At 44.3% G+C, this 24,876-nt stretch overlaps 1 protein-coding gene and 1 pseudogene across 2 annotated transcripts in view; both read left to right on the top strand.

Annotated features, from left to right (window-relative positions):
* LOC149525352 (uncharacterized) lies at positions 1 to 12,509 on the top strand (annotated as a pseudogene).
* Positions 1 to 24,876, top strand: part of MOCOS (molybdenum cofactor sulfurase) — a 353,074-nt gene that overhangs the window by 299,061 nt on the left and 29,137 nt on the right. For both annotated transcript variants that reach the window (XM_089776481.1, XM_075921610.2), the window contains 3 exons: positions 13,980 to 14,061; positions 21,588 to 21,712; positions 22,330 to 22,429. In XM_089776481.1, coding sequence (XP_089632607.1) covers positions 13,980 to 14,061; positions 21,588 to 21,712; positions 22,330 to 22,429 — 307 coding nt within the window. The remainder of the gene's footprint in view (positions 1 to 13,979; positions 14,062 to 21,587; positions 21,713 to 22,329; positions 22,430 to 24,876) is intronic.

The following is a 24,876-nucleotide window of genomic DNA, read 5'->3' as shown; positions in this document are numbered from 1 at the left end:
AATCAGCATCCTTTATTCTCACTTATTAGTACTGAATCATAAAAAAGAGAAGTATGGAATGTCATGAATTTCTAACGTATGAGGGACAAACCTTAACCTTCCAAGTATGGACACAGAAGTTTCAGGAAGCAGTAGAAAGGATAGATCCGGGTTATGCATGGGGGAGGGAGAGCTCTACAGTGTATCCCTATGTGCAAGTTAACCCTATGGAGTTAGTGCAAGGGCAGGGATGGACCAAGTTAACCCTATGGAGTTAGTGCAAGGGCAGGGATGGACAAAGCTGGTGAAATTCACAATTAAAGCAAGTCCACTGGCCATTCTGCTTGTGCACATCATGGAGACAGTTACACCAGCCTCAAGTGACCCTGAAGCACAACTGGCCACTCCACAGTCTAACCACAATCTCGTCAGCATGCAGCTGGGTTACTTGGGCTGTGCAATGGGGACAGGATTTACTGCTTGCTGTGTAGATCGCGAGTGGGGTTTGGTAACACTGAGGTGATGACATGACATTTTTACCTGATTACAGTATCCTTTCAAATAAAGAAAAACATTTAATTCTGGCTACTTTGCTGAGTACACAATCAATGAATGCACAAAAGCATCGTATTTGAAGAGTGCTGGGGTTCTGGAAAATTCTCTCCTAAAAGAGGGGATATATTGTTTCTGTCACAGACAAAACTATTAACATTGAACTAAACAGCAGGCATGTAGTTTTCAGAGCTCATTATTAATACCTTGTTTGCATATAGCTGAACAGTGTTTACCTTCTCCCTGGGGTCTAACATTTGCTCAGACTGTGTGTCTATTAATAATGTATGTGCTCATATTTGAGCTGCTAGACCTAAACAAGTTAGCTCCTTTAAGTTTGTCTCCCATTGTCATAATTCAGGGATTTTTTTCTCTTTCCTCACAGAAATGCAACAAGGGATTCCTCCCTCGGGATGCTGGTTTAACCTTCAGAACCCTTTGTTAGTACACTTCATCCCCTCTCAGTTTAATACCATGAGCAAAGCTTATTATCTTGCTACTCGCTTGTTGGCTGTGTCTACACCAGCATTTATTTTGGTAAAAATTAGGTGTGGAAAAAACCAAAACCTGGGCAATGGAAGTTTTGCCGGCATAAACATGCCTATGCACAGCACTACACTGGTGGGAGACACTCTCCCACTGACATAGTTACCACTGCTCATTGAGCTGGCTTTATTATGTTGACAAGTTAGCTCGCTCGCATTGCCATGATGTGGCTACTATTTACAGAGTCACAGTTGTGCTGGTACAACTGTGCTACTCTTAAGCTTGTACATGGAGATGGAGCCTTTCAGATAATGGAGACAGGGGTTGCAGTGGCTTCAGTAGGCTGATGACACACTTCTCTGTGTCTTTCTTAGCTAACTCAGAAAGTCCTGGCAGAGGCTTTAACCCAGTGTGTGCCTGAGTTTGGGGGCACTGTTAATGACTAATTGGTTCAGGCTTAATCTGGATAAGAACAATCTTATATTGATGCATTGGGGGAAGTAACCACAAAATAAAGTGAGGGTGTGTATATGTCCCTTTGAAGGGTCATTTGCACTGTCACTTTCCAATCCATTTGTTATTACATGGTCAGGAAACAGCAATGGCCACAATGGCCTTTTTCTTAAACAAAAAATCTCTGTGTAAGCTCGAAAGCTCCTCTATCTCACCAACAGAAGTTGGTCCAGTAAAAGATACAATCTCACCCATCTTGTTTATCACTACCTTTGTCATTGTAAGATTAGATTACTGCAGTTCTCAAGAAACTAGAGCTGTTCAACAGCCAGTGGAGTATGATACTCCATCAATTGCATTGATCCTTCACTGAAAAGAGCTGAAGGTATTGGTTTAGACTTAAGAAGTCCTGAGTGGTTTACGGCCCTCCCAAGGGGAACGGTGGGAAGCAGCGGCCAGCATGTTCCTTGGCTGCGCTGCTTCCTCAGCTCCCGTCCTCTTCATCCCCTGCCCATCCATGGAGGATACGACGAAGGGGCTCTCATGGCCCAAGGCAGCTCCTGCCTCAGCACTCTGCCGTTGGCCAGGCACAGAGCCCAGCGGGAGGGGAAAAAAAAGAAAAGGAAAAGTAAGGATCTGGCCCACCACGAGACTGGAGGGAAGGAAGAGGTCTGTAGTGTCAATGGCAGCGCAGTTGACAACGGGATGACTGATGGTGCCTCCTGGGTTATCAAGATCCCAGCTGAGGGCGGAAGGCTGCATGCGTGCAGCTGGTTGTGAATGGTGAGCCCTAGGCGAGAATTGCCTGGCGGAAAGTCCCACTCCCTCGATGGGCCCGATCCCTACTTTTCTTTTCCTAAACTTTCCACAGATCCCCTACAGTTCCATTGCAGATCCCCAGGGGTCCATGGATCACAGGTTGGGAACCAATGGTTCTTCTTTGAGTGCTTGCTCATGTCTATTCCAATCAGGTGTGTGTGTGCTGCGTGCACGGATCTCAGAGTTTTTTCCCTCAGCAGTACCCATAGGGCCAGCCAGGGAGCCCCCTGGAGTGGCACCTCCACCCCCTCAGTGTATAACTGCACATATATACCCCTGATGGCCCCTCCACCCCCTCAGTTCCTTTTTATCGCCCCTGCGGCAGCAGGAGCATGTTAGACCTTTAGTCTTCCCTTAGCTTGTATTGTTTCTTCAGTAGAGTAGTTAGCACCTAGTTAGTTTGTAAATTGTTCTTAAGTATAGTAGTTAGAGTGTAAATAGCTAGTGATAAGAGGACTTTGTTCCTCTTCTTCGCCTCTACCCCGTTGGGGAGGGGCTGCCAGGGCCACACGGATTCAAGCCTTGTTTGTCGTGTTTGAAATCTATGCCCTGTGGGGATCTGCACGACTCCTGCCTAAAGTGCTTGGGTGAGGCACATTGCATGCAAGCCTGTAATATTTGTAAGAGTTTTAAACCATGGACAAGAAGGGAGAGAGACTCTAGGTTGAAGAGGCTTCTCGTGGAGTCCACTCTCCAACCGCTGGCACCGGAAGAGGCCCAGTCAGTGCGCAGTGCCCCTTCCTCAGTGCAGGAGGCTTCTACAGCGCCACGAAAGACTAAGCCTTCTTGGCACCATTCACAATCTCCTTCTCAGAGGAGACCCAAGGAGGGGAGGGGACGTTCCCCCACAGGACAGGCCACAAAGTGCGCTCGAAGGAGGGGCACATGGCCACAAAGGCTCCAAGCAAGACACGTGCAGAGTCTGGACATGGGCATACTCCCATAATGGGTGAAGCTGAGGGAGCCCTGTGGGACCTGAGACCATCAACCCCAGAGACGTTTCACGCGGCGCATGATCTGATAGCGCTAACCACCCCAGAGCCATCATCCTTCTCCGTACCGGTACTGAGCAGGTTGACGATACATTGGTCACCAGAATCAGCGGTACTGACGACATTCCCTGACACCTTTACTGGTACTGGGGCTAAAGATGACCGCTGCTACATCAGCCTCCTGTGCGCATGGACACCCATCGATGGTTACTACAGCACCGGGAGTGCCAGTGCCGGCTACGTCCATGGTAGCCATCACGGCACTGGTCCATACACAGGCAATGGCTCAGGCCCTGGCACCAACTCTGGCACCAACCCTGGCATCGGCCCCGCTATGGGCTGTTGCACCGACCCCCGTGCCGACCCCGGCACGAACAGCTTTACCAGTGTAGGTACCAACCACAGTACCACGGCTGGCACCGATGCCGGCATCAACCCCAGCACCACTGCTGGCACTGATCCTGGCACTGATCGTGGTGTCGCTGCTGGCACCGATTTTGGCACCAGTGATGGCAGCACCGGTACCGTTACCAGACTGGCCGACACCTACGCCATCTTTGACACCGGTCCCACCAACGTGGAAGCATTGGGGACACCAAATGTTCCGCCCTCGTTGGCACCACACGGTCTGGGTGTACAGATGACACCGCAAGTGCATGCAGCACCAGCACAGAACTTTTTACCTCCCGCATTGGTCACAACACTCCGGGGGAAACTGTGGGTTATGGCCCAGCATCGGAGGAAACAAGAGTAAGGTGCCTCCCTGTGGTCAGCCTCAGAATATTCATCAGACTCGGACATGGAGTCCCTGAGGTCGGTGTGGTCTTCATACAGATCAAAGTCGAGGAACCGGTCCTGTTCACGTCACAGGGCAGTTTGTGACGACCCTGCCCAACATTATAGTTGGCCTCCTCAACAATTGCCCTTTTGGACTCCATGGGCCTGCCATCAAGCCCAGGGGCCACCCCTTGAGGTATCCATCTCAGGGTCGTCAAGACGAGGGAGCCCCCCATCGGCGACACCCCTCCATAGAGCCTCTGTGTCCGAGACGGATAAATTAATGACCACGATTACCTCTAGACTCCTGGTCACGCAGGGTGACAGGGCAACCAGACTCCTCCACACTGAACCCGTACAGGTAGCCCCACCAGCGCAGCCAGGACCACAGGTGGACGAGCTGATGGAGGACAAGCCCATCCTGAGGAACTCCTCCTCATCCTCTCCTGATGAAGCCCTAGGTGATCCAGCCCCATCATTACCATCGATGGATGCAAGGGTGCAACAAGACCTGCTGAGGAAGCTAGCAGCAAACTTGTCGGTGAAGGTGGAGGAAGTACAAGAGGAGGCCAACCCGATGGTGGACATCCTCTCGGCAAATACCCCCGGGAAGGTGGCATTGCCACTGATCAAGACAGTGGATATGCTAACAAAGATGCTTTGGTTGACACCAGCCTCCATCCCTCCCACCCAAAAGGGTGTGGAGAGAAGATACTTCGTTCCCCAGGAGGGGCATGAGTATTTGTTCTCTCAACCCCCTCCGAGTTCCTTAGTTGTCCATGAAGCGGGACAAAGTGAATGACAGGGACCCCTGGATCCTACCCCTAAGGCCAAAGAACCTAAGAAGCTGGACCTCTTAGGGAGGAAGACTTACTCTTCAGGGGGCCTGCAACCAGCAGGCTATGTTGGGAAGATATGCTTTTATTACATGGTCGGCTATGGACAAGTTCAAAGATCGCCTGCCACAGGAGGACCAACAGGAATTCAGGGCTCTGACAGACGAGGGCAGAACAGTTGCACGTACTGCCTTGCAGGCAGCCCTCGATACAGCCGGCTTGGCGGCTAGAACAATGGCTATTGCTGTTATGATGAGAAGAAGTGCATGACTACAGGTGTCGGACATCCGTACCGAGGGTCAGACCTCCCCACAAGACCTCCCTTGTGAGGGAGGGAGGTTATTCTCGGACCAGACTTACTCAAAATTACACAGTTTAAAGGACTTGAGGGCGACGTTAAAGTCTTTGGGGATCCACACACCCGGTGCCCTGAGGAGGCCCCTTAACCCCAGACCAGAAGGCAGGTTGTTCCAGCAGGGTTTCAACTCTGACCGGGGTAGACGGGGTAACTACATACGGAACGACTCACCTCATAACAGATGTAGAGGTTCTATATCGGTCCAAGATAAGGGGCCTACCACATCTCTGGGCCAGCACCCCAAACCCTCATTTTGAGGGTACGGTTGAGGACAGTGCACCACTCACACCTCAGTTACCCCCTTTTGGTTTCCATTTGTCCCGCTTCTACCAGGCCTGAGCCACCATAACTTCAGACCATTGGGTCATAGACCTGATAGCACAGGGTTATTTGATCCCCTTCTCCTCCCTCTCTCCCTCATCCACTCCTCCCGTTCCCTCTTCAGGGACCGCTCTCATGAAATCCTGCTAAAACAGGAGGTCGCAAAGCTTCTGCACCTCGAAGTGGTGGAACCTGTTCCAGACAGCTTCAAAGGAAGGGGTTTTTATTCCAGATACTTCCTCATTCACAAAGCGAAGGGGTGGTCTTCGTCCCATTCTAGACCTTAGGGGCCTGAACTCGTTCATAAGGAAAACAAAGTTCAGAATGGTCACCTTAGCCTCCATCTTTCTCTCCCTCCAGAAAGGAAATTGGTTTGCTGCCTTCGACTTAAAAGATGCTTACTTCCATATCACGATAATCCCTGCCCACAGAAGATTCCCCAGATTTGTAGTTGGCGGCGAACGCTTTCAGTTTACAGTCCTGCCATTTGGCCTAACCACAGCATCGAGGGTATTCACCAAGTGTATGGCTCCAATGGCAGCCTTTATGAGGCACCAAGGTGTACACGTTTTTCCTTACCTGGACGATTGGCTAATACGGGGGTCGTCTCAAGAACAAGACAAATGTTTCTCCAACTCGGCCTCATACTAAACAAAGAAAAGTCTACCATGATTCCTTTGCAGGCTATAGAATTTGTAGGAGCCTACCTGAACTCCATAACAGGGGAAGCATCTCTTCCCATACACAGATTTCAGACTATGCATTCAATGATTACAGATCTTCAGAGGTCCCCCATGTCTACTGCTCACAATTGTATGCTCCTACTGGGACATATGGTGGCTTGCACATGTGATGTATGCCAGACTCAGACTGCATACACTCAAGGGCTGGCTGAGAATCGTCCACAATCCATTGTGTCACCCCCTGGACATGGTGGCTACCCTCCTGGAATCAGTACTACACTCGCTAGACTGGTGGACTCAGGAGGAAGTAGTATGTGCAGGGGTCCCTTTCAACAAACAGGCCCCATCTGTGCAATTAGTGACAGACGCATCAGATGTTGGGGTGGGGGGGCCACTTGGGGACCCTAAGGACACAGGTCTATGGTCAATGAGGGAGAATTCTTCGCACATCAATGTCGAGCTCAGAGCAGTCAGGTTAGCATGTCAAGCATTTCTACCCCATATAGAGAACAAGGTGGTAGAAGTGTTAACCGACAATACGTCAGCCATGTACTATATCAACACACAAAGGGCTGCTCACTCTTCTGTGCAGTGAGGCCCTCAAACTCTGGGAAATATGCATATGCAAGAACATCTACTTGCAGGCCACCTACCTTCCAGGGTCCAGCAACAATCTAGCAGACAGACTCAGCCGTTCCTTTCAAGTCCACGAGTGGATGATAAGGAGGGATATTCTGGAGGAGATTTTCCGAAAGTGGGGTTATCCCCTTCTGGATCTGTTTGCTTCCAAAGACACTGCCCAGTGCAGGAAATAGTGCTCCCTCAGTGGACAGGGAATCGGCTCTCTAGGGGATGCTCTCCATATACAATGGCCCAATCACCTACTCCCTTCCCACTGATACAGGACACTCTAGTCAGGGTCAGGTGTTTCAGGGCAAGGATTATCATGCTGGCACCGATATGGCCGCAGCAACACTGGTTCTCCACTGTTAGGGAACTATCAATAGTGGAACCGGTGCTACTACCTATAGTCTCAGATCTAATCACGCAGGATCTGTGGCAGGGGATACTATGCCATCCGAACTTGGGGGCCCTCCACCTTACAGCTTGGAACCTGAGTGGTTTTCCAACAAAGAACTAGGCTGCTCTCAGGAAGTCCAAAGGGTCTTACTGGAAAGTAGAAAACCATCTACCAGGGCTCTTCATGAAGCTAAGTGGAAAAGAATCGCATTGTGGACACAACAAAGGGGCATCATCCCGGTTTTGGCCAGTATGCCTCTGATATTAGACTATCTACTACAGCTCAGACACCAGGGCTTTGCCACATCCTCTCTGAGAGTCCATCTGGCAGCTATCACAGCCTTCCACCTGGGGGAGAGGGGAAGGTCAGTGTTCACTAATAAGATGGTAAAGAGATTCATAAAGGGAATTGACAGACTAATACCACATGTGCGTCTCCCTATTCCCCCTTGGGACCTTAACGTGGTACTTATGGGACTTATGCGGCCACACTTTTAACCACTAGCTACCTGTTCTTTAAAGCATTTGTCATGGAAGGTGGCATTTCTGGTGGCGATTACCTCGGCCAGGAGAGTGTCAGAGCTATGGGCTCTTACCTCAGAGCCCCCTTATACAGTATTTTTTAAGGACAAGGTTAGACTTCAACCTCACCCAGCCTTCCTTCCTAAAGTGGTATCTCATTTCCATATGTCCCAAGACATTTATTTACCAGTGTTCTTCCCTAAGCCACACAACACACCTAGAGAGGAGGCATTACATTGCCTGGACGTGAGGAGGGCCATTGCCTTTTATATAGACAGGACAAAGGAGTTCTGGAAATCATCACAACTCTTTATTTCCATTGCGGAAAGAATGACGCGAACTCCAGTGTCTGCTCAGTGTTTATCCTCGTGGATCACCTCATGCATTAACGAGTGTTACTATGGACTGGGGAAGACACCGCCCCACTGAGAGCGCATTCCACGCAAGCGCAGGCCACATCTGTTGCATTTGTGGCTCAAGTGCCTATACTGGACATCTGGAGGGCAGCCACGTGGTCCTCCGTACACACCTTCTCAGACCACTTCGCCATCACAAAGCAGGCCAGAGCAGACGCTTCTGTGGGTAGGGCAGTGCTGCAATCTATAGAGAGATAGGGGTCCTTACTCTCCAACCCCACCACCAGGGAAAATGGCTTGGGAATCACCTGATTGGAATGGATATGAGCAAGCACACGAAGAAGAAGAGGTTATTTACCTCGTAATTGTAGTTCTTTGAGATGTGTTGCTCATGTCCATTCCAAATCCCACCCGCCTCCCCTTTGTCAGAGAACTTTGGCAAGAAGGAACTGAGGAGGTGAAGGGACCAGCAGGGGTATATATGCACCGTTATACCGGCGCCATTCCAGGGGGCTCCTTGGCTGGCCCTATGGGTACTACTGAGGGAAAAAGCTCCGAGATCCATGCACACGGAGTGCACACACCTGATTGGAATGGACATGAGCAACACATCTCGAAGAACTACTGTTACGAGGTAAGTAACCTCTTCTTTAGGAGCCCCCACCCACCTGACAGACCACCTATTTCTCTGAACTATACTGCCACCACGGTAGTAAGTAAAGCTGCTAAAGTTGGCGCTCCCTTGACTGGGTATTCTCTACCACCACGTGACTTTGGAACTTGCTCTCTGAGGGTATGTCTACACTACAAAGTTAATTCGAACTAACAGACGTTAGTTCGAATTAACTTTGATAGGCGCTACACACGCGAACTGCTAGTTCGAACTTAATTCGAACTAGCAGAGCGCTTAATTCGAACTAGGTAAACCTCATTCCACGAGGACTAACGCCTAGTTCGAATTAACTAGTTCGAATTAAGGGCTGTGTAGCCACTTAATTTGAACTAGTGGAGGCTAACCCTCCCCAGCTTTCCCTGGTGGCCACTCTGGGCACCACCAGGGAAACTCTTCTGCCCCCCTCCTGGCCCCGGAGCCCTTAGAGGGGCACGGGCTGGCTATGGTGCCTGTGCCAGGTGCAAGCCTGCCAGCACCCAGCCAGCAGACCCTGCACCTGGCACGGCTCGAGCCAGCCACCCGATGCCACCCAGCCCTCCACCTCTTCTCGGGACCAGGCTGGCGGCTCCCGGGAGTCTGCCCAGGTCCGCAAGAGGCAGGCGCCCGCCTGGTCTAGTGCAGACATCGTGGACCTCATCCACGACCTCCGCACTAGGCACAGGAAAGTGGCCGTCTAGGGCAGGAGAGCTGCCAGCCTGGCCACCCAGGAGCAGGTTTGCATGAAAATCAAGGTGGTTCACTGAGACCCCCGACCCTGAGCCCTGAGCTTAGAATGGCCGTACTGGGTCAGACCAAAGGTCCATCTAACCCAGTAGCCTGTCTGTCAACAGTGGCCAACACTAGGTACCCTGGAGGGGATGGACCGAAGACAATGACCAAGCCATTTGTCTCGTGCCAGGGACACCATTTCTACCCCCTGGCTAATACCACTCCATAGACCCAACCTCCATGACTTGATCTCACTTCTCTTTAAACTCTGTTCTAGTTGTAGCCTTCACAGCCTCCTGCAGCAAGGAGTTCCACGGGTTGACTATTTGCTTTGTGAAGAAGAACTTTCTGTTGTTAGTTTGAAGCCTGCTACCCATTCATTTCATTTGGTGTCCTTTAGTCCTTATATTATGGGAACTAATGAAGAACTTTTCTTTATGCACCCTCTCCACACCACTCATGCTTTTATAGACCTCTATCATATCCCCCCTCAGTCTCTTCTTTTCTAAGCTGAAAAGTCCCAGTCTGTTTAGCCTCTCTTCATATGGGACCTGTTCCAAACCCCTGATCATTTTAGTTGCCCTCCCCTCTCCCAGCCTCTCTCTTCCCCTCTCCCACTTCCTTTTCCCAGTCTCCCCGAGTTTTGTTCAATAAAGAGAGTTTCTATTTTTGAACACACATGTCCTTTATTTTGTACATCAGGAAGGGGGGCTATAGAGGGGTAAGTGGAAGGAGGTGAGGGAGGAATGGGGTACGAGCCTCCGATGGGGAGGATTAGGCTGGCTCTGCGGGCTCCTCAGGGTAGAAGCTCTCCTGAAGCCCCTTGAGTGATCCCCCCTCCGGATGGCAGCCTGCGGCAAGTGCAGCTGGGCGGATGGCCGAGTGCTGTGATGTGCCGAGTGTGGGCACTCCAAGCCAGGACTGTTTTGCAAGCGGGGAACCCCTGAGAACTGTCTGTCCAGGGTGGGGGTCGGGTCCCTTTAAGCACAGCCCTTGGCTAGCCTGAGGCAGCAGCTCCACGCTCTAAGTCCTAATCTGATGCCCTGCCGGCACTGCTTCCGGCCATCCTTAACCTCGGTTCAGGGTCCACTCAGTGTGGACATGCTAGTTCGAATTAGCAAAATGCTAATTTGAACTAGTTTTTAAGTCTAGATGCACTAATTCGAATTAGCTTAGTTCGAATTAGTGTTGTGGTGTAGACATACCCTGATATAGCTTAATCTGTTAACCTTCCAGCATACTGCAAACCCCATCTATTCTCCCACGCTTTAGGCAAGGAGAGGAATGGTGAAAAAGGAAAATTTGTTGTGTTGGTTTTCTGCTTGGTGGTTTTATGTTATGTGAACTTATTTTATCTGTGGTTTCAAAGAATTGTATTTTTAACTTTTGTTATGCCCTTGTTTCCTAAGCTACGGGTTTTCTGGCTAATGTTCATTATATTCACCACAAAGCTTTTTCATATGCAAATTATAATAAACATTTGTCATATTAAGACTATCTTTGATGAACCAGTAATACAATTTTATATAAGCTCCTTTGGAAGTGAAAGCCTACTATATCTGGGTCTAGATCCCATTGACTTAAAAGACAGCATGAGTAGGTCTTCCAGTTCAAAAAACCTATTGCATGTTATGAAAATAAAGAGAAACCTTTTGGTCTGGTCTCTGTTAAATGCAGGCAGCCAAATTCTGGTTGCTGTTGTGCTGTTGTAAATATGGAACAATTCCATTGACTGCACTGGACCTGTTCTGATTACATTGATATAAGTGAGAGCAGAATTGGGCCAAGAGTATGCTGCTGTGAAAGACCAATTTATCTCTTTCCATTTCAGCTCACAGAGTCAGCATTACCCTTGCAAGTTGTGAATTGGTTTGTCATTGCACAGAAGCAAGAATTTCGAGTGTTGCAAAATCTCTTTAAAACATTGGAGTAGAGAGATACTTGCAGAATTGTGAAACTAATTATACTTCATGGATTTTATTCTCTCTGAGATGCTCATGTGTTATTGCCAGTAACATTAATGGTAATTATGTGCACATGCTGAAAAGAGAATGTCCATGAATAGTCTATATCTCAGTCTGGTGAAATAGCAGACTTTAATTTTTTCCAACGACTCAAAAGAATAGCTTTAAAGATAGTAGATTTTTTTTCTTTATTACTAATACTATGAGCACATCTGTGAAATTTATTATCAAGCAAATGACCATGGAGATGACAGCTTTTACAGTTAAGTAACTGGCAATCTTCCAGCTCTCTTTCTTACAATGGAACAAAGTTATAATTAACAATGTTAAATTGACATCAATATGACAGTAAAATGTATATGTTTTAATCAGAATATGATATACTGGCTGACGTGCAAAATCAAACACACAAAATCCTGAACTGTCATCTGAAGAACTTTGCACGTGTGCTCTATATTAAGAATTATTGTTATAAATTATTACAGTAAAACTGAACAAAAAAGTTAAACCTTTCTCATTTTGTTTTCTTGCAAGTGAATGACACTTTTTCCATGGAGGATGGGAATGGAGTATTCATACAAGGATGTTTGTTATTCTCACAAGATAATAATATTTGTCAGGTTTTGCCTGGATTATTGCAATTGGCTTAAATTAATTTGTTGTTTATTTGTTTTGTTTTCCAAATATCGTCAGCTTTTCTTTTTCCCGTCTTAATTAGTAGGCAGTAAGTTTAATACAACATACTTTTTTCAGACAGGAAACCTGTGGTACTTACTGCCATAGGATGTTGTGGTGGCCAAAAGTATAAGAGGATTAAAAAAAAAAAGTTGAGTTCAAGAAGGGTAGTTCTGTCAATGGCTATTAACCACGATAGTCCAGAATGCAACCCCATGCTTGAAGTGACCCTAAACCTTTGACTACCAGAAGTCTGCAGTGTTAAATGGGTGGCAGCGATCTCTCCATACTTGCTAGCTACATCGCGTGTTCTTGAGCAAGAAGATATGCAAATGAGGTGCAGCAATGAATATCGCTGCACCTCATTTGCATACCTAATGAGCCGCCATTTTGCACAAAGGGCTTTTGCGCAATAAGGAGCAGTCTACACTGTTCCTTTTTCCGCAAAAACCCCCTCTTGCACAAGAGCAGTTCTGCCTGAAAATAAGCAGCAGAATGGCTCTTGTGCAAGAGGGGGGGTTTTGCGCAAGAAGGAGCAGTGTAGACTGCTGCTTCTTGTGCAAAAGCCTCTGGCGCAAAAATGGCGACTCATTAGGTATGCAAATGAGGCGCAGCGATAGTCATCGCCGTGCCTTATTTGCATATCTTATTGCACAAGAATGAGCAATGTAGATGTAGCTGCTGTTTTGTACACTCCTCCGGAAACAGTGCTACAGGAATCATGATACTCGGAAAGACAGACTATGGTCTGACCCAGCATGCCAGTTCTTATGTTATCGTATAATTTTTATAGTTCTGTGCTGCAGTATACCCCCAGTCAGTTGAGTCTGGGATAATACTGAAGTTAACAAATAACTTAATCCTTACACTTTTGTAATCCTGTATGTTGAATAGAGTTGGGGCATGTCGAATCTGAGTTAAATTTCTTTGCCTTTCAAAATATAATCAAACAAATCCATTTTTGTCACATCATGGAATTAAGAGGGTCTGATTCGCCTTTTATTTGTACTGGCCTAAATCAGGAGTAACTTCAGTGAAATCAAAGTACCTTGATTTAAAGTAAATGTCCATGAGATCAGAATCTTTTTTGCTTAATGTAGACGTGTATATGGAGAGAGCATTAAGATTCACTGCAGTCTGATGATGAAATGCTTTGTTTGCCACTTAAGATTATTATTTTCAAGCAACAGAAAGCAATATTGTATCTTTTTTTTTCCTGTTTCATAAATCAGTAAAGCATGATCCTTCTGCCAGCCCATTGTATTTAAAGTGGTGAAGATTGTAGAAGAAACAGTTGGTTTAAATTCTTGCTAAGCTTTAAATTCAAAGGTTATGTATGCCCCCAATTGTTACACAGCTTAGCAGTTTGTGAAATATTTTTGAATGCCATGTTTCCCTTTTTTAAAGACTTGTTTTTCATCCCACCTTCTCTCTCTCTCTCTCTCTCATTATTTGAATGACTATATTCCTATCCTGGTTTACTAGGGATGTTAGAGCTATGATAAGCCTATCAACAACAGCCATGATTGCTGCAGACATTTCAGTGTAAGAGATACACAGGGAATAAAGTTACTAAAAGCTGAAATTGTATCTTAGTTGATGTGGTTTGGGTACCAAGGTCATCCAAAGCCTTTGTTCTTGCATTATCATTTGGAGCCACCTGCAGGCAGAGAATGTAATTCTGTCAAAAAGTGAGGGGAATTTGTGTGGCTGCTCTATCCAAAATAGTTAGGGAATGTGTACTTTATTCACAATGGATGATCTGGCACAAATACTTAATTATCGTTTGTTCTTGATTCATAAAGGAGTGGATCCCATATCCGTGCCTTTACAAGAAAACACTGGAAGAGAGATTCAGATCGGGCAGAGCAAAGTTTGTGCACACAGGTGAGTGAGAACAGATACACATGAAAGTTTTCTATGTGTAGCTTGGGAAGACCGTAACTGGAATACAGTGACATCGGTTCTGTGAGAGTCCAGAAGACATTAATGCAAACAAAATTTTAAAAATAAGACCAAAAAAGATGCAATGATGGAATGTAAGAAACACCAGAGTGGATGAGACTTGTGTGGAAAATTTAGCACACAAAGATCTGATAAAATAAATACAAATATTGTGCCTGATTTGCCCACAGAAAACTATCAATAACAATAATCTACAAGTATCTTGTGTGGTTTCATGAGCCCTAACTGGTTATTCAGTGTCTGTTACATTACTCACTTGTACAATGTTAGTAATTTTTCCCATTTCACATTTTGTTGTCTCAAATTGTCTACATGCAGCTGATTTTTAATAAATTTTAATATATTTTCAGTGTTCATGACAACGCCTAATACTGTCTTGACCACAAATGTTGCTCAGTATTGTCATACGTCTTTGAAAAATTATTAGTAAAAATGTTGAATAACAATAGCACCAGCTGAATAACTTTTGATGCATTGTCTTTCAATAAGATATAATATTGACAGTATTAATAATTATATTTCCTATCTGTGAACCAAGTGTTTATCCATCATGTGGTATGATTTCCCATAAAACAAATATTTTTCCAACCTCAGTAAGGTTTCTGAGTAGCTCTCTATTGAATGACTTGCTGACACTCTGTTCATTATCTATCTACTGCATTTCACTTACCCGCCAATCTGTGGATTTGTCCAAAGGAGCCATTTGATGAAAGAGAATCAAGCAACTTGTGCTTCATAGTTACTTACTGCACTCTGCTTCCTCTTCATTTTTTTCTACCCTAGGTATTTTATATGTTTTCAGGTATTTTTAGAGTACTGAAGTCCAGCTTAGAGGTCAAACATGTGCAGACTACAATTACTATATTTCCCTCTTTAAATACTGTAACCACACTAACCTTCCTTCAGGCCCTGAGCACTTCAGGGATTCCAAGAGTTCTCAAATATTTTATTAGATAGAACAACATTGAATTGCCATGGGACCTGGCCACCATCATAGGGGCTCAAGGCTGGGGCAGAAGGTTGAAGATGATGGAGCTGGGGGTACAGGTGGGGGCTCCAGGAGTGTGGGAAGATGTAAAATATCCTGGACTGCCTTTCTTTCTCTTCATTTCTTTTGTAATAACACCATCTAACCTGCCTCAATGACATAGGCTGCTTTTTTTTTAACTATATAAAAAGGGAAAGGTCTCAGGGGGACAAAAGCCTGCAGTGGAAATGGCAGAGCAGGGAAGAAGCAAACAAGACTATAGAGTCATTTAGGGATATTGGGTAAAAGTTGAGGGCAACAGAAACAGCAGAATGAGCGAATGGTAGCCAAAGAGAATAAGGATATTTTTAGAGAGAAAGAAAGGTAAGTTAAAATGTAGCTCTATTAAACAAATAAGGGTGGGCAATGAAATCAAAGACATTCATAGATTCCAAGGCTAGGAGGCAATCCAACTTCCTGTGTAACACAGCCATGGAACTCCCTCCAAATTAACTCCTACAGCGTATATTTTACAAACCCCATCCATCTTGATTTTAAAATTGACAGCAGTGGAGAGCCATCATGATTCTTGGTAAATTGTTCTAGTGGTTAATTACATTCATTGTTAAAATGTTCACCTTATTTCCAGTCTGAATTTGTCTAGCTTCAGTTTCCAGCCGTTGGTCTGTATTACATATTTGTATAGCTTGGCGATTTTATTATTCCCCCATGTAGGTACTTATTAGCTGTGGTAGGTCACCCTTAATATTCTCTTCATTAAACTAAACAAATTGAGCTCTTTGAGTCTGTCACTGTAACTCATGTTTTCTAATCCTATAATTATTTTCATGGCTCTTCTCTGAATTGTGGACACCAAAACTGGACACAGTATATCAGCATCAGTAACACCAGTGTCAAATACAGTGGTAAAATGACCTCTCTAATCTTACTCAAGATTCTCCTGTTTATGCACCCAAGAAGTGCATTAGCCCTTTGACTACAGCATCACACTTCCAGCTCATGGAGTTCTTGAGAGGTCATCAAGTCCAGCCCCCTGCCCTCATGGCATGACCAAGCACTGTCTAGATCATCCCTGATAGATGCTTCCAAGGATATCATCTCCCATTCTGGGACTACTTTCTTATTCCTATATGTATTTCTATTTAGGCTTTTTAAAATTCATATTGTTTGTTTGCATCCAATTTACAAGCAATCCACATTACTCTGTATTTGGTGACCTGTCATCTTCATTATTAAATAGTCCCTCAATTTTTGTGTCTTTTGAAAACTGTAACTATGATGAGTTTAAGTTTTCTTCCAGGTCATTGATAAAAATATTAAATAGCAGGGGCCTATCCCTGCATGATCTAGCTAGAAGCACTTAAAAGCACTCATCAGAATCGCTAGCTTGGCATGAGGAGGGGCATGCAGGATGTTTGTCAGCCTATGTTGGGTCTCAGAAATGGATGACTGGGATATTTCCAGTGTCTGACACATGTTAAAAAAGTTCTTTAAAAGATTTAAAATTGTCCCCTGTGTTTGGTGGGGAGCATGATTGTGTCGCCCAGCAGCAAGGATGAAAGGTGTGTAAGCGGAGGTGAATCTGTTGTTCGCTCCACTCCCGTGATATCCACTTGGTCTTCGTCTTCTGAGAAGCAAGACAGGCCAGGTGAATGAGCACGGGGGACCTGAGGCTAGGTGTCTGTGGTAATGGCGGCTGCTGAGGTTGTTGTGCTCTGTATGCTGCTCATGGGTCCCAGGACAACCAGTTAGCTGGTATGGGTGGTGGCAGCTATTGCGGTTGCTGCCACTATTGCACTGTTGTGTTGTTTTGGGCGATGAACTTCTGGGCATATGTGTCCTAGCTGAGAAGAAATCCTTGAAATCAATAGAAATTGTACATGAGTACAAACTGTCCTAGCCAAATTCTGCTTTCACTTATTCCAATGTAAATTAAGAGTACATTTGTTAACTTCAGTAGAATTAATCTGGATTTATGTTGCTATACCTGGAAAAACATTTGGCCCAAATCTGCTGAACAGTCACCAGAGAAAGTTCCTTTGAGTCTGTCTACATTTGAGCCGGGAGGTGTGATTCCCAGCTCGAATAGATCAACCTGAGGTACTTGAGCTAGTGCACTAAAATTAGCAGTGTAGCATGGACAGCAGCTCAGGCTAGCTATCTGAGTTCAGACCTGCTCAGACCCTCCTCAGCATGTACTCTGCCCCATGCTATTCTGGCTACACTGCTGTTTTGAGTGCACTGACTTGAGCAGACCTTGCACGGATATATCTGCTGAATACAAACCAAGAAAGCCAAGGAAAGCATAAATGGTAGCAAAAGGCAAAGAATTGGTTAAAAAGCAAGGTGAATTCAGCTTGTTGTGGGGGAATGTAAGTGACAACCCACTGGGATCAATATTCAGACTTCGACTGTCCTTGTTTTTCAGTCTATAAATTACCTATCTAGAGGAACCAGCTGTAAAGCACTGAAGTTAAATTTGTTGATGATACAGTAGTGGGATGAGACTCAAACACAAAGCACGCAGCAGGTAAAATTTGAAAGAATTAGGGCCTGCTTTATAAATTGCCTGACATACGCCAAATGAAATGTAATGTTGACAAATGTAAAGTAATACTGAAGCAAAATAAACACAAGAACAAAATGAATGGAACTGAACTACAGCAGAAGGACTTTGACAGGGACCTTGAAGAGACAATGGGCTTCACCCTGAAAATATTTAGACAATAAGGGAAAGCAATTTGAGATCTAGCAGACTCAGAATACAGAAACTACACAGTGACCTTCGATGAAATACTATACTATAATATAATATAGCTAGAGCTTTTCATCTCAGTCACTGTGTGGTGTAAAATACTTTAGCTGTATAATAAAAGAGGACCAAACATGAAACATGTTTATACAGTAGTAAGGAGAATGTTGAGGATACAAAAATTATTATTGCCCTCATGAGAACCTTATCAAAATGATTTGCAAACCTAAGGAAATGCTTGCTTTCACTGTAAATCAGGAAAGAAGTCATGACAAGAATTTACTGTGCATGTGTCATAGCTGTTTACTGGTTTAAATAAAAACTGAGAGTGCTTGTGTAAGCGGGGGAATGGTCCCGCTATTGTGGGGAACTTTCCTGGCTTCTATACACCCCGGTGAAATGGACCAGTGAAAGGATCTGAGTCCCCACTCCCACTTCCTTTACCCCCACGGCTTCCCTGATCCTGAGGGCTCCCCCTCCACTCTCCTGAGTAGCAGAGTCCTCGAAACCCCAACAAAACTGGGCCAAGGTTTCCTGGGGCTTAATCCCCGACCTTGTAGTCACTAGGGGCAGGAGTTAGGGTGTCCCCACTCCGAGGTGCTCTCTTCACACTGCATGCTTTCTTGGCCCAGTGATCATTTCAGAAGGTTCAAAGCAAATACAACTTATTAAACATCAACTGATTAAAGAGAAAAGAATAAGAAAAAATGAGAATGGTTAAATGAGAACACACAGCCCTGCTCTGTAGCACAGGGACATCAAAACAGCAGTCTGCAGAGTGTAAGGACAGTCCACAGTCTCTTCCTTAGAGGCCCTGGATGTGCTGCAGGGGGGCTGCAGGCTGGACACTCTTGCTCTGGCAGTGACCACACAGCCTCAAGCTCTAAGTGGCCAGACCCCTCTCCCAGTCTGGCCTGCTGGGCCTCTTGGCTGGTGATATCTCCCTGCCCAGAGCCTCTCCCCACACTTTGCTGGTCCCAGCTGCTCACCACACCCAGCTGCAGGCTGTGCTGCTTTGCCAGTCTCCAGCTCCTTGTGTTGCTTCTCTGTCCCTTTTGGCTCTCTGAGCACTGCCAGTCTGCTGCTCAACACAGGGTCTGTGCTCCTTGAGCTGTGTGTGCCTGGCTCTGTTGCTGCAAAACTGCCCCTCAGCACAGCTTGCACTCCTTGGGCTGTGTGTGCCTGGCTCCGTTGCTGCAAAACTGCCCCTCAGCACAGCGTGCACTCCTTGGGCAGTCTGTGTCTGGCTCTGTTGCTGCAGGACTTCTTCTCCACACAGCTTGCTCCTCTTAGCAGTCTCTCAGCTCTCTCCTTGTTCAGAGAGACCCAGAACAATCCCAGCTCACAGGGAGGACAGGGCCTGGCCTCTCACTTTCCTCACTGGCCTGTCCAACCTGTCAATCAGGCCGAGCTGGAGTGTTGGCTGCTTTCCATTGTCTCTGGGGTCTGTCAGTCTCAGGCCCTGATTTCTCATGGACTCTTCCCCTTTTGACACTGAGAGCTGGCGAACCAAAAACTCCCACAGAGTTTTAGTAAGGGGCTAACAGTCCCCTTACACTTGGGTGGATAGAAGTGTCACATGGTGTGTGCTATAATGAAAGGCAATTTTTACCTTCTCAAACCTCTGCCTTAAGACATCAAAAAACATGAAATCTTCAAATAAACATGACAAATGTTTCACTCTCATGAACCTGATTTTTCACAAATGGTGAGAATTTTTTGCACAGCTCTGTGATAGACACTTAACTCTAGCAGAGTAGATAGCTGCCATTAATGTGTATAGAAAACAGCAAAAGGCATCCTGTTGGGGGAGGAGGGAGATATAATTAGATCAGAGCTTGAAAGTTTTAGCAAAATCAGAACACAAATAAATTGTGTATCAGGAAAACTGGGAGAACAAGGAAGAGAATTGGTACTCATGTCTCAATAATTTTGACATATTTTGATAAAATCTTTTCTTTCAATATGTTCTTCAGATTTCTAGACAGTAACTGAAGAGAAATCTGAAACCTGCCTCTGATTTCACTTATACTAGCACTGCATTAACTCAGTTGAGCCAGCATAACTTTTACAAACTGCCTCCAAACCAGAACTTAGCATATTGTGCTGTGGTGAACTTTTTTTTTTTTTTAATTTCACAAAGTAGATCATCTACATTCACAATTGTCTTTCCAGAAAGAAGAAACAGCGAGGTGACTATCAGACAAAACCACATTGCTTTCTTTCTTCCAATAATTCTCCCCATAGTTATGAGGGCGTTAATGGTTCTCAGGCTACCCTGATCCAGAACTGTCTTGTGAAAGAGAATCTGGAAGCAAGTCTGTGATTAATTATCAGAATTCAGAAGAAGGAGAAAATCTGCCACCAACCATGAAGAATATGATAGTGGAATTAGTACTAAAGAAACCATTTGACAGGAGCAGCCTCTCAAGATACCATTTTTTTCAATTGCTGTTAGTTTATGTCCTAACATGGATGGAAGGAGGCAGTGGGCCACAATGTAACTGATATGTCTTTTAAAAAATGTATACTGTCTGGCTCCAGGGGACAGGAATAAAGACAGCTGTGATTGTGTCACTGAATTACAAAACAAATAAACCTTCTGGCTCTGTAAAACATACTTCTTTGTGAAAATACCAGGAATAAGAACCCTTTTGTTTGTTTGAACAATTTACAACACAAGAGAGGGTCTCCTAGGTGTTTCTTCCTCTTATTTATTATTAGTGTTTTATTTTCTTATTTGTATTACTATAACACCGTTGGAATTACAATATGTAATCAACAATAGTAATAATAATTAGTCATCCTATCCTTTCTAAGTTTTTGCCCAGTTTTGACCCCTGGGAAATACACATGTATAGTGCACTGAAGAAAATGCATTTAGAACAGAAGCTTTCATGTAATGTTGCACAGAAAATTGACTGTCCACTTTTGGTGCTGTCTGTCCTCCCTATTGCAGTCAACAATATTGCATTAAAAGGGACTGAAACACACATTAAATATAGTTCGAACATTATTTTTCCATGTATGCAATTGTTATTTTGCCATGGGGAGGCTCTGTGACTGTGAATAGCATTGTCTGGATAGACTTGGTTGCTTTCAAAAGTTCAGGTGTTTGGAAGATTCTAATCAGGCTCTCCATCTTGCATACATATATATGAGAAACTTCATATGCATTAAGAGATTGCTCATGTTAGAGATCTATCTAGATTTGATATTCATGGTCAGACTGCATACTTGCATAAAATTACTCAATGTACGTAAATGTTTATAGGATTGGTGTCAGAGAGAGAAAGCATTTCTAGCCATGTGTTTATTTGCAAATTCTAGGATGTGAAATGGGTCATTTTTAGTTTGTCATATCTGGATTACTGTGTCTCAGAGTTAGTGTCATGATTTTTTATATAATTATATAGGCTTTCTATCCCACAATAAGTTATAGAAAATGAATTGTGTCTCATCAATAATGAAGTCAAGATTGACAGAATTCTAGGAAATTTGGAAAATATATTTGTGCATAACAGTCTTCATATCTCAGCTGTTTCATTTATTAGTGTTATAATGGATGCTGTACTCTGAATTGAAACCAGCAGAGCAGATATCTGATTAAATATCTCCCCCAGCTGTCCTTAGTTTTGCAAATGAAGGTTTTGGCAGTGAGATTATTGCTTAAATTAATACTAATCACTTCTCTCCCCCTCTTGATAGAGTACAAACATATGACTGTGGAGAGAGAATAGCAGAATGGTTCTCTGAATTACTTGGTCGTCAGTGTCGCCTGATCAGGCAGAGTTCAGACTTCAAAAGAAATTCAAATCAGAAACATGGAAAAGGTATATCACTTTAGCATGGTTATTAGAAATCGATACTCCAGATCAGCATATTAAAATATTAGCATGGCTCACGTACTTCATGCTCAGTGAAAAATTCTCCCAGGGAAGGTGGGGAAGTCTTGAGCTATTAAACCCAATAGGGAGCAAAGGGTATATAAATGCTCATACTCTGCTATGCTTGTCCACCATCTGTTGCACGTGGGGAAACTATAAATCTGTCTGAGTTTTTGTGTTACTCCTGTTGCCTTTAAATATTATGACAATTAGAAACATGAAAAATCTATTCATGTTGGAAATACCCTTATGCTGCAATTCCTTCCTGAACAGAACAAATTGAGAAGAATGTTGAGAAAATCCATAGATATTGATAACAACTTGAAAATTATTCCATAAAAATGAGGAGGGAAAATTTTCTCAGCTTTATTTCAATTGCAAAATGCATTGAGTCTGAGAGGATTCATGCTTCTGAACTTAATAGGATGGAAGCTTTCCTTAGCAACTGAAGGCCAATGAATAATTTTTTTAATTAAAATTGTAAGGTCATTGGAGTGGGGGAAGTTACCAGTATTATAGTAATTGTATCTAACAATTGTTTTATAATGCTGCATTGATTTTAGATCAGGCTGCATCAGTCCCACTCTCTCTTGTGAATGAAGCACAATATCTCCTGATAAATACAGCAAGTATTTTACAACTGAAAGAGCAAATTACTGAAAGGTAAGCGCTCCCACTGAGTTGATAACCCTTCTACATGGTATCTTCAGAATCTAGAATCTTATAATATGTAAATATTCACTCATTGTTCTGAAGTGTGAGATTTTTATTTTTTCAAATTGTGACTCAGAGCAGAAAAAGAACATGGTCCATCCCGCCACGTCAGCAAGTGGAGCTGACAACTACACTAAGTAAAACTCTCCTTTGTTGGTGAAGCTTGCCAGAGCCCCGGCGCTCATAACTATGCCATAATGGTACAATCTGGCCCTAAGAATGGAAAATGTCAGAAAATCCACCATCAATTTAAATTACTGCAGCCTTTATATGCCCTTTATTTAATGGACCCCACTTCAGGACTACTAGGTTTTATATTTATTCCCAATGAACAAGAAAGATTCAGTGGGCCAGAAAAATGCAGTAGCCATTATTATTATTAATAACATACTAACAGCATGGTAGGTGGCTTGCAGACATGTAAAGGAAAAAAGTCTGTGCCATTCTAAGCAAATAGAGGAAGAGTGAAACTAAACAGAAATTAGCATGTGATTGACCACTGAAATTTTGCACAGATGTATTTTGCTTCTTTGGTTTTTAAACATATGCGTAGAACAATTCTGTATAGCCCATATCTATGTGTCTTATAGTTTCCAGACTGACCTTTAACCTTTCACAGGATTTGATCAGGTCAGACCCTAAAGCCTTAAGTCTGTTTCTACTGAATTCTTATTCATATCAAGCAGTCTATGACTTAAGTAAGAGTATGGCCAGAACAAGGAATGAATAAAAGCTGAATAATGTGAGTTCCATCAGCCTTTATGCAAAAGACCTGGCTCAGGGTATTAATTACTTTAAGTAGGAGTTCTGTCTAAAAACCAGTGGGGAAATATAGGTCAAAGACATCAAGATTTGATTCGGCGCTTTTTTCTTCCTCTGTTAATCTATGAAAATGATGAATTGCTGACAAATATCATTAGAGGTTAGACCTTCCTGGTCTGGCACCCTCAGGACCTGACCCATCCCAGATGAGGGATTTTGCCAGAGCAGGGGTGGTCATTTCTGGCCCCCCTGCTGCCAGCCCCCTCCAGACCTGGCCCTACAGCTGCCCTCCCAGCTGGCTCCCCCCTCTCGCTGGCCCTGCTGTTGTGTCAGCCACCACTGCCCTACCGTTCAGTCCTGCTCACCGGACTCCCAATGCCGTGCCAGGTGGCCCCATTGCCTATGCACGCACTGGACTCCTGCTGCAGCTCCCAGCAGCCCTGCTGCCTTCACACACCAAGCTCTCAGTGCCCCACTGGGCAGCCTTGTTGCCTCTGCGTGCCTGGCTCCTGCTGCCACTCCAGGCAGTCCCATAGTCTCTGCACTGGGCTCCTGCTGCCATGTGTGGGGCTCCTGCTGCCCTGCCGGGGAGGCCTGCTGTCCTGGGCACTCGCCCTCCAGTGAGACTCTCTGGTTCTGGAACGTTGCTGGACCAAAGAATCCCGGATAAGAGAGTTTCAACCTGTAGTAGGAATCCGTGTTTTCTGGCGTTCTTGTTTCCTCCTTAACATTTTTCACACAAAAATTGGTATGTTCGTCATTCTTAGTGACTAAGTACAGGACTATATAACCTCTTCTTGAAAAAGGCTGACTCCAATCACTTGACTTCTTTAATAATATTTTATATTGTAAAAGTGATTATCTGCTCTCAGATCAAATAATACTGTTTAAGACAAGTTATTAGAAAATATCTTTAAGCATTATTATTCAGATTCTTGAAAATGTTTAAGACTCCCAGGTCAGCAAATAGCAGAATTTTGAGTGTAGCATATGGTTCCTTTTAGATTAATTGTAAGTCTCCCTACTATGTACCTTTTAGAACCAGTTAATAGCCATATGATATTTTTGTAATATCCCTACTTTTGTGTCCCTTCAATGTTTTTCCAAGCAAGTTCCTTTAAAAATAATTTCAACTTTTAGCAGAAGTCAATGGATGAAGTGCAATAAATTGTGTTCTTTACAAACATATATCTTACACTTTTATATTGACATGTACCATAGTCACACTCAGCTACTGATCTGAAAGTTCAGGTTAAATGACTGAATCTAACTTGCGTGTCAGAAACCTAGAAGAAAATGCAATGCATTTTCTTGTCAAAAGATCTGTCTGCAGAAATCTGTTAGGAATGAGCCAATCTCTAAGCTGACAATGCCTTGAAGATCATGATGGCAACAAGTAACTCCAATTGCTGGGGAACAAGATATTAATTAGACTTCTTGTCTAGGATGCAAGATTGTACAAGAAAAAGTCTCATGAAGGATCTCATGATAAAATGAAAACATAACATCACTTAATGCCTTTTGAAAGTCTCTGTCTCTTTATTGGAAAGCTAAATATTCAGGGCAAACGAGTTACTTTGGCATTTTTTCTTAATTAATGTTACTACATTCTTGCAAAAATGGGAAATTAAAAA

This window comes from Pelodiscus sinensis, chromosome 2 (genome assembly GCF_052426305.1).
Source record: "Pelodiscus sinensis isolate ZL-2025 chromosome 2, ASM5242630v1, whole genome shotgun sequence".
Taxonomy (NCBI): domain Eukaryota; kingdom Metazoa; phylum Chordata; order Testudines; family Trionychidae; genus Pelodiscus; species Pelodiscus sinensis.
Note: the sequence above shows the minus strand (reverse complement) of the source record. Positions and strands in the feature narration are given on the sequence as shown.